This window comes from Juglans microcarpa x Juglans regia, chromosome 7D (assembly GCF_004785595.1).
Source record: "Juglans microcarpa x Juglans regia isolate MS1-56 chromosome 7D, Jm3101_v1.0, whole genome shotgun sequence".
Taxonomy (NCBI): Eukaryota; Viridiplantae; Streptophyta; class Magnoliopsida; order Fagales; family Juglandaceae; genus Juglans; species Juglans microcarpa x Juglans regia.
In genome coordinates, this window is record NC_054606.1 from 2,800,009 (window position 1) to 2,810,339 (window position 10,331).

The 10,331-nt window shown below is 38.0% G+C and overlaps 1 protein-coding gene across 4 annotated transcripts; it reads left to right on the forward strand.

Annotated features, from left to right (window-relative positions):
* Positions 1-1,064: 1,064 nt before the first annotated feature.
* Positions 1,065-10,097, forward strand: LOC121238563 (protein transport protein SEC16B homolog). Of its 4 annotated transcripts, XM_041135487.1 has the most exons (16): positions 1,065-1,228; positions 1,421-3,334; positions 3,415-3,735; positions 4,371-4,487; positions 4,589-4,711; positions 4,852-5,019; positions 6,230-6,355; positions 6,453-6,587; positions 6,873-7,000; positions 7,104-7,212; positions 7,286-7,322; positions 7,440-7,591; positions 8,438-8,581; positions 8,663-8,961; positions 9,124-9,638; positions 9,726-10,097. In XM_041135487.1, the coding sequence occupies exons 2-15, from the start codon at positions 1,628-1,630 to the stop codon at positions 9,635-9,637; spliced, it is 4,080 nt and encodes a 1,359-aa protein (XP_040991421.1). In that variant the 5' UTR covers positions 1,065-1,228; positions 1,421-1,627; the 3' UTR covers position 9,638; positions 9,726-10,097. The 4 variants fall into 4 exon arrangements, with proteins under 4 accessions (XP_040991421.1, XP_040991416.1, XP_040991420.1 ...); XM_041135482.1 differs by having other exon boundaries at positions 7,286-7,591; XM_041135486.1 differs by having other exon boundaries at positions 7,286-7,591; positions 9,734-10,097.
* Positions 10,098-10,331: the final 234 nt, after the last annotated feature.

Consider the following 10,331-nt stretch of genomic DNA (forward strand, 5'->3'; position numbering starts at 1 on the left):
CACAGGCTATTGCTGTGGAGTCCTTTTCTTTGTCTCCGGGTGAATTTGGAAGTTGGCCATTAACTTGAAAATGCCAAAGAGTGTGTCGCTTTCTCTTGGTCCAGACTCAGGAGTCACGTCTGGTTTTCTGGCATTACATTATGGGAGTAGTCACTTTTGAGGTTGTTCAGGCCATCTGGGCAATATTCAGAAATTACTTACATGGATTTCCACCCAGAAGGAAACGTATAAATCAAGATGAAAACCACTTTGGGCCTCAAAGTTTTGAGTCGTCTTTAGAATTCCTGCTGTCTTCTCTGGGCTGGGCCTGACGATAATATCCAACAAGACTTCTCTCGTCATGCTACATTCAGGCTTACAAGCATGGTGAACTTCTTGGGCTTTCTACATAACGAAGTGAATTGAAGAAGAAATTTGAATAGGATTGAAAATATTTATTTGATCATTAATTCAAGTGTTCTCCTTTATTAGTGCAAAATATTAATCATTTTGGGACCCGAGGATTTTCTAAATAAGTCAAACTTAGTTTTCTGTTTATCAGCAGTTAAAATAAAAATAATATTAAAAAATTATATTATAACAATATTTTATTTAATATTCAATAAAATATTTCATCTCATCTCTCATCTAAACTACATAACCAAACGAGACGTTAAAAATTACAATTTTTTTTTGGAGAGAGGGGAAAATATGTCTAAAAAAAAATTTGGAGAGATGATTTCCTAAAAAGTTACCGAACAAAATCAGGATGTTTCAGATCAAATAGTTATCAGGAAAATTTCAAGTAATTCTAGGATACAAACTGTAGACGGAAACTTAGGATAGAGTTCCTTTATAGAATATAGATGTTGGGATTGCTATTTCGCATAATAAATAAATGAATAACCAGTAGAAAAAAAAAAAAAAAAAAACAAAGAAGATAAAGAAAAAGAGAAAAGAAACCAAGCAATTAAAAAAATGGTAAACTAATAATTAGATGTTGTTAATCTACAACCTAATACCTACCCAATTTAGACAACCCACACCTTTTCCCATAAAATAAACAACTCTAAACAAATGGCACGTTTCTATAATACGACCCAAAATTATATCTAAACATGCACCTTTGGTCGGTGCGGTCATGCTCTCTCCCTCTCCTGCGAGTCTACTTTTCTCCACTGGTTCCAAATCCATGCGCTCTCTCTCTCTCTCTCTCTCTCTCTCTGATTTTCAGACTTTAATCTAACAGGTAAGACAGTCTCTCATTTCATCATTTGCATTTGATTATTCACTCAAACGCTTTAATTTCAAGCCATCACTTTTTATTTTATTTTATTTTATTTTTATTTTTTTTGTGGTTTCTTAACATTCGAAGACCAAAAAGAAAAAAGAGTCAAGAGTAGCTTCTTAATCCTAATTAACCGTTGTTTGGTGTTTGTAGCATATTTTGTTTACATGGTCACTGGTAGGATTTCTTGGGAATTTTGGGTGCCCAGTAATTCTCAGCTCTAATTGGTCAAGCTGTTTGGGATGAATTTCATTCTGAAGACCTTAAATGATCAAATTAACTTTATTTCTATGGAATGATGGGGTTGGGATTGATTTGAATTTGTTGTGAGGTCTGTTGGAGGATTGAACTTTGCTCTGGATGGCGTCTTCTCCATTCGAGGAGGAGGATCAGACTGACGAGGATTTTTTTGATAGATTGGTCAACGACGAAATTGACTTTACTGGTTTGGGGCCGAGTGTTCTAAAGAACGATGGTTTGGAGGAGGCAAAAGTGTTTTCTAATCTAAGCATGGCGGAAGTCGGCTCGGCTGCTGTAGACTCCGGAGGCAATGCTGGTTTTGAGGTGAATGGTGAAGTGGCTCGGGAAGATATGGTCTTGTCTGCATCATTGGAAGTCAATGAGGACAATTTGGCTAGTAAGGAGAGCAATTCATTGATACCAGAAAATAGAAACGAGTCAAACAATATGGTTGCTAAAGAGAGCATTTCATCACTATCGAGTAATAGAAATGAGGTTAGCGAAGGGGGAATAGAGGAAGAATGTGCATTGGATAGTACAGTGGGTACGAATAGTGTGGCTGCAGGAGCAGGTATGAAAGAGGTTCAGTGGAGTTCATTTGGCTCGAACAATGATGTTGGCGGTGCTGGATTTGGCTCGTACTCGGATTTCTTTAGTGAATTGGGAAATAGCTCAGAAGACCCATTTGCCAGTGTAGCTAATATGGGCAAGTCAAAGATGGAATCTAATGTTGTGCATGATGTTTTGGAAAACCCAGTTGCTAATTTGGGGGCATCAGGTTATGAACAACCTCACGAAGGCCAATATCTTGGAGTGGGTACGGGGCAGAATTTAGATGGTCAGGATTCTAGAAGTAGTGATTATTGGGAAAGTCTTTATCCAGGGTGGAAGTATGACGCAAACACTGGGCAATGGTATCAGTTGGGGGGTAATGATGCAAATACAAATGCAGATATCAACGTGAATGCAAATGCTCATGCAATGAGTAATGAGGTTCTTTTAGACCAAACTGCTTATTATCAGCTGCAAACGGCTCAGGCTCAGTCTGTTGCTGGGACTGCAGCTGAAGGATGTACTGCTGGCAGTGTCTCTCACTGGAATCAGACTTCACTGGGAAATATGCATTACCCAGTGCATATGGTCTTTGATCCCCAATATCCCGGGTGGTACTATGACACAATCACTGGAGAATGGAAGTTGTTGGAATCGTACATTCCAGCTTCAAATCAGTTAACGAGCATAGATGATAATCAGCAATTTCTAAATCAGAATGTTGAGAATCATGGATCACAAAGTCTTGTGGACGAGGACGGTTCTGCAATCCATTACAATCAGCAAGTTTTAAATACATGGCAAACTCAGGATGTTGCTAAGAGTGATGCTCGTGGGTTTACTGAAAATAGGAAATCAGGGGACCATTATAGTTTGATTAGTCATTTAACAAATTCTACAGATCAACAATCGCGGTTTAATCCTGATGGATCCTTTGCTCAATTCGAACAACCAAATTGGAATGTTGATGGCAGCAATAAATTTTCTGGGTTTCAAGGCTTTATTCCTGGTGACAATTCTGCTCAGCAGCAAAGTCAGACCAAAAAGGAGCTAAATCAACACATGCATTTCTCTCCTGCTCACTTTGATAGTCAGAAATCAGTAAATTTTTCACAGCATCTACTCCATAGTGGAACTCAGTTCTCTCATACATCCAATGAGGCAAGGTCATCTGAAGGACGGCCTCCTCATGCTCTAGTTACTTTTGGATTTGGTGGAAAACTTGTATTCATGAAATGTAATAGTCCGTTTCACACAAACTCATATGGAAGCCAGGTTCGGCCTTTTGCTAAACAAATATACAATTCATTGTTTCAGTACTGCTATAATTTATGTTAATTATTTTTCCTATGAAGGACTCCGTAGGAGGTGCAATTAATATTCTCAACTTGATGGAAGTTGTGGTGGACCAAACTAATCCTTCAAACTTTGGATGGGGTGCTCATGATTACTTCCATGCATTGTGTCACCAATCTTTTCCTGGTCCTTTGGTTGGTGGAAATTTTGGAAATAAGGAGCTGAACAAATGGATTGATGAAAAGATTTCTGAATGTGAATCTTCACATGTGGATTACAAGAAAGGCGAAGTTCTAAGGCTGCTTTTTTCTTTGCTGAAAATAGCATGTCAGTATTATGGAAAACTTCGATCACCCTTTGGCACTCACCAAGTGTTGAAGGTAATAAATTCAATCAATTGTTTGTATATTGTATTTCCTTGTAACCTGCCTGGATGTCTGGTTGCAAAGCTGACTTTGCACAAGTTGTGAAGTAATTATATCATAATGACTAATAAAATTCAAGAGTGTTAGCCATCCGTAAGAAAATTTGATACCAGGGATTTCAAGAATTTCTAAATTATACTTTTCCTATCGGTTATGGTGGCTGTTCGTGGCCTTATTCAAGAGGATGAGTTTTTGCCTTACAACTTGGAAGTAGGGATTCATACCTCGAGTTTCCATAATATGGCATATTTCATTTATTTATTTATATTCACTTGCTTCTTGCTGTTTATAATTGAACAATCATCAACAAAGACGTTTGTCATTTGTTGTTCTTTTGAATTTCTCAAATATATGGCTAGTTAGTGTTTCATTGAATACTTATTTACACTTATGGGTATTTCTTATCAGCTACTTTAAGAATAAAGAATATTTCTTCCAACCTTAATTTCTTAGCAATTGGATGATAAATATATGATAGAATGCAAGCATTGATTCCATTACTTGCTCTGCAAGAAAATCATTTTTAGCTGTTTTTTGTGGATTTTTTTATGTGGGGCTGTTAATTTTTCCTCCTATTTGAATTAAATTAGGAAAGTGATTGTCCCGAGTCAGCCGTTGCTAAGCTCTTTGCTTTTTCAAAAAGAAAAGGTGAGTATGGTGCACTTGCACACTGCTTGCAGAACTTACCTTCTGAAGCACAGATTCAGGTATCCATACTTCTGTTCCTTTTTTCTTTCCAAATTCTTATATTGGTATTGCCTTTTTGCACAGAGAACGCCATTGATATGTTCTCATTTGATTGCTCTAGGCCAGTGCTCGTGAGGTACAGAATCTTCTTGTTTCTGGTAGGAAGAAAGATGCTTTGCAATGTGCACAGGAAGGTCAATTGTGGGGACTAGCACTTGTTCTTTCCTCTCAGCTTGGTGATCAGGTTCATGCCATCAGATTTAAGTTTTCTCACCAATTTCCTCCACATGCTGAGAATCCTTGATGGTTGATACAATTTTATCAAAAGTATATATATTGTACTTTACACTGACAATATTTTTTTATGTTTCAAATTATTGGCAGGTTTATGGTGAGACTGTAAAGAAAATGGCACTTAGCCAGTTCATAGTAGGAACACCATTGCAGACGTTGTGCCTGCTTGCTGCTGGGCAGCCTGCAGATGTGTTTTCTAGTGCCTCTACTTGGAGCAGCTTACCTAGTTCTGTAGATAAACCTCAACAGCCTGCCAAGGTGATATGGTAACTCAATTAGTTGTGGTGGAAGGGCTAATATCATTTTTACTGGTGATGAATATACTAGTTTTCATTCACTATTTTTTTATTTATTTGATACTTGCTGAATTTGTTTTTTGCCTCTCTCTCTCTCTCTCTCTCTCTCTCTCTCTCTCTCTCTCGCTTCCCTTTGATTTCAGCATCATGGGGTGTGGGGGAAGGGTTCTTTTCTTCTTTTTCTGTTTTTCATAATGATAGTGTTACTTGCTATGTTGTGCCTAATGGGCTCTGGTACCAAATCTAATGCAGGATCTTTAAGAGTTCGACACTGTAGTTAGGTTTCTTAATTGGATATTTGTTGGGATTTGATTTCATGGTTTGGTTTAGGGCTGATTGGTCATGAAAAACAAATTGGGTCTTGATGGTCCTACACCTAAATTTGGAATCGAGGTTGCAGTATTTTAATTGTTTGGGTCACAGGTTAATGAACAAAAAATTCAAAAGAAGAAGAAAAAAGCAGCTATGCATCATATCTAGATTTCCTAGGCAATTGCAGCTTGAAAGGACAAGGCAATCATACACTCAAAGCTATGAGAAAGATGCTGGAAGTTTTTTTGAATTGAGTTTGACTTATTACCTAAGGCCTTTATAGGTGATTTAATAGAAGACCCTAAAATTCCCTACTATAACAAAATTTAACTGAAACTGAACAACGGCAATCTAACTCAAATAGTTAATATAATAATAGTTGAGCATGTGGCCTCGTATAATTAGATTAGTTGAGTTAAATCGCATTGGGCATCATTTCAAGAAATAAAATGCATGTGATCCCAGCTTATACATAGCTAATTATTCAAACAAGGGTATGTTGACACATTCAACAAGGGTGTTGATGGATGAGAACCCGAGATCCATTGTTTAAAGCTATGGTTTTGTTGGCCCTTAGCTTCCTCTGTGATGTCTTTTAATCCTAAGCATTAGGGCAAGCAAGCTCAATCTTGAAATGGCTCTGTATGGAGATTAATCAAAGTATATCGTACTCCGTAGCCAAAGTAGTGCTGAAATTGACTAGTACTCAAATTGATATATTTTTATAATATTTTTCCTAGCTATAAAAGCACAATAAATATAAGAACCTTCACAGTCTACTAGTTATAGTTTGTGTGTGTTAAAATTATTTTCAAAGTACTTTTGCCTCTAGTTTAATTTTCATATGTTTTGTACTTCAGATTGGAGCTAACCGCATGCTAGATGAATGGGAAGAGAATTTAGCCATCATGACTGCAAACAGAACAAAAAATGATGAGCTTGTTATCATTCATCTCGGAGATTGCCTGTGGAAGGAGCACGGGGAGGTATGTTATATTTGGTTTCTTTTTATGTCTTGTCTGGCGTCTCTCCTAATATCATTGTTTTATCTGGTCTCATCCTGACTGTTAAGCAGTGCTACAGGCTACTGCTGCGCACATATGTTATTTAGTTGCGGAAGCCAACGTTGAACCATATACAGACAGTGCAAGACTTTGTCTTATTGGTGCAGATCATTGGAAATTCCCTCGTACATATGCTAGTCCTGAGGCTGTTCAGGTGTTCTACGTTACCATATTTGTCTCACATGTCAATTTTAAACTAGGAATTTTAATTGTTGGTGCGGGTTTTGATTATTTACAATGCATGATTTTGATTCTTCGTGGCAACTTACATTCAGCTTGTAAGGTTTGAATTCCAGTCTGTTCAGTCAGCACCATATTTGGTAGCTTGTGGATTATGTGGATCATGGTCATTGTTACCTCGTTGTTTGGAAATAAGTTTTATGCACATGATTTTTTCCACTGCCTACTTTCGAAGTAACCTTTCTGAATATTTGGGCAGAGGACAGAATTATATGAGTACTCAAAGGTGCTTGGCAATTCTCAGTTTCTCCTCCTGCCCTTTCAGCCATATAAGCTTATTTATGCGCACATGCTTGCTGAAGTTGGAAAAATTGCAGATGCTTTGAAGTAAGTTGAACAAATGGCATTTCATTTTTTAAAACAGATAAATGACTAAATTATGGTTTCTGTATATTCAACTATGGTCTTTTTACATGATACATTGGCTTAGGTACTGCCAAGCAATTTTGAAGTCTCTAAAAACTAGTAGAGCACCAGAAGTGGACATGTGGAGACAATTGGTATTGTCTCTTGAGGAGCGAATTAGAACGCACCAGCAGGTACCTGTCCAACTTTTATTCTCTTCATCAATTAAGCCAGATGTTAGACTTATTTTGAGAATGTTATATCCAGGGTGGTTATGGCACAGATTTGGCTCCAACCAAACTGGGTAAATTGCTTACCTTCTTTGATAGTACTGCTCATCGAGTTGTTGGGGGCCTTCCTCCACCTGTACCTTCAACATCACACAGCAGTTCTCAACAAAATGAACTTGCTCATCAACCAGGAGGCTTGGAAGTATCTAGCAGTCAAGCAACAATGGCAATGTCTACGTTAATGCCTTCTGTTTCGATGGAACCCATAAACGAACAGACTGGTGAGAGCAAAACTCCTAATAGAAGCATATCGGAGCCAGACTTTGGTAGATCTCCTAAAAAGGTAGAAGTTTGTGTTTATTGTCAGTCCCTGTTTTGTTTCTGTCAATTATTGAATATTTTGGGGCATAGCGTTTTTAGCTGACCTTGGGAATTATAGATAATCAGGTTGGGTTATCCGGCTGTGTGTGTGTGTGCCGCTTTATGTAAGAATAGCTTTGAGATAATTTATTGGTTTGTGCTGAGAACCCGCAGAATGAGAATTGTAGCTTGTGTTGCAAACAATGTCATTTCAGATAGAGAAGTTGATTGTTTGGTTGGGAGATTTTGTTGCTCAGTTAGTTTGGATGTGTACCTTTCAAGTTCTCTACATTGAATTATGAATATATATATATATATATGAACATATTTGTGTGTATGAAAAGCTAACTCAGGAGTCTATGTTTTATTAATCTAATATATTTGATAATTAAATAGTTGTCATGTTCCCGTCATATTTTATCTTAGTTTTTCAATAATTTATATATATCCTTATTCATATCATATCTGTCCCTTGTTCCACGTCGCTCTTAGCACTTCTTATGATAGAACTCCTAAAACTTAGGGTCATGTTTGGTTTTATTTTCATAGGGAATTGATTTAATAGCATTTTTGTGTAACAGTTAACTGCCTTAGCAAACTTGTCTTATATGGTCATCACTTCATGTTACCTCAAATGAGTATCACACAGGGAAAGAAGGTTTTTTTTCATTTTTTAGTTTCTTTTTGGTTTTTCTTTTCCCAAGTGTTGCTTTTCCTTTTGGGTGGGGGGTTGGCAGTTCTCGTATCAAATTACATCATGTTCAGTTTGGCTGATTGCTTAATGGAGAGAAACAGACCTTAGACTATATTTTTTTTTTTGTTCAATTAGGTGGATTCATCCCAAGAAACAAAATCTTCTGCCATGCAACCGAAGGCATCCACATCAGGTGGGTCATCTCGTTTTGGTCATTTTGGCTCACAGCTGCTCCAAAAGACTGTGGGGTTGGTGTTGAGATCCCGACCAGACCGACAGGTATATGAGACAACTTCCTTCTCAAAATCCATTTTTTCTTGCTCTACTCTGACGATATATATGTTCATTATTGTTTTGAAGGCTAAATTGGGTGAGAAAAATAGATTCTATTTTGATGAAAAGCTTAAGCGATGGGTTGAGGAAGGTGCTGAACCCCCAATTGAGGAGTCAGTGTTACCACCTCCACCAACAGCCGGAGCTTTTCAGAATGTAATGCAAGATTACAACATGAAAGATGCAGCAAAAGCTGAAGTTTGCCCCTCAGATGCTGGGCAACAAACTAAAAGCCTGGTCTCTTCTGAACAGGGTTCAGAAATCCCACCCATGCCATGCAGCTCAAACCAGTTTACTGCACGTGGGCGGATTGGTGTTCGCTCAAGGTACAGCCTCTGGGAAACCTCTCTCTCCGCCTTTGTAAATGTTTCAGTGTTCATGACATGATTCCCTTCTCAACATGTGTAGTCACCACTGGAAATCCATTTGATTAGTTTTGTTAATGGCCATTCCTGAATATGTATCTGAACATACCATAATTAATTCAGGTATGTTGACACATTCAACAAGGGTGGTGGGACCTCATCAAACTTCTTCCTGACACCTTCTATTGCAGCTGCTAAACCTGGGGGTGGTTCAAATCCCAAGTTTTTCATCCCCAGTCCAGCAGCTTCTGTTGAAGGGACAGTTCAAACACCTGAAGAAAGTGTGCAAGAGGCCACCATGGGCGATGAAAATCCCCCTTCATTTAAGGAGGATTTATTCTCTTCTCAACAAACATCAACAAGTCTACAGCGTTTTCCTAGCCTGGATAATATTGTACAAAAGAGAGGACCAATGGCAATTAGCAATAGCTTATTTCCTCCTCCCTCCCGACGTGCGGCATCATGGAGTGGAAGCCTTTGTGATGCAAGAAATCCTTCAATGATCAATGAAATTAAACATTCAGGAGAAGCGCTAGCTGTATTGCCAGCTTTGAATCAGCCTGGTGATCCTTCATCGATGCAGTTTTCAACAGATCGTAATAGTTCTGCAGATGATCTTCATGAAGTTGAACTTTGAGGTTTGGCGAATAGTTTTAAGCCTCGAGTTTTTCTTCTGCCTATATAGCATGTAAAGGAGCTAACTTGTAACCTAATCTTTCTGTTAGGATTGAAGACGGAGGATGAGGATCCTGAGGAGTTCCAATTTTTTTGGTGAAATCCAAGAACTAATCCAGAAAATCGTATAAAGCTTAACAAACATATGGCGTTCCGCATTTCTGTTGCTGCGCTGCATCATTTTTTGAGAAGCCTGTACGTTCATTTGGTAATTAAGTTTAGACCAATTGCCTTGAAGGAAGACACTGGAGGGTCTGGAAGGGAGCAGCCTTTCTTTCTATTATTAAGGCTAAAACTAATTACCAAAACTCGGAATACATCTATATACCTTGGGCCATTAATGGCTATTACTTGTTAACAAAACTTGTCAATACACAATAAAATGCTGGAGATGGTAGGAAATGTTGGAAGTTGGGCAGACAGTGAGTTCATGCTACAAGGTCTTATTCAAGCTGATGGTGGCTGTTGATTTCAAGGGACATGACGTGTTTAACTTTGTTAGTACTCTATTTGTCAGTGCTTAATGTTTTCACATAAATTTATAGAGACATTTAATACAAAGCTATAATGGAGGAATTTTAAGAATAGGATATACTTTAAATTCCATTCAAGTGAATCGCGTCAAGCTAGCTAGGAAAGTACGTCGAAGCCTCATC

Coding starts and splice junctions, on each gene's coding strand:
- LOC121238563 (XM_041135482.1), top strand. CDS start 1,628: ATGGCGTCTTCTCCATTCGAGGAGGAGGATCAGACTGACGAGGATTTT. Junction 3,736..4,370: donor GCACTCACCAAGTGTTGAAG/GTAATAAATTCA, acceptor GAATTAAATTAG/GAAAGTGATTGTCCCGAGTC. Junction 7,001..7,103: donor AAAATTGCAGATGCTTTGAA/GTAAGTTGAACA, acceptor ACATTGGCTTAG/GTACTGCCAAGCAATTTTGA.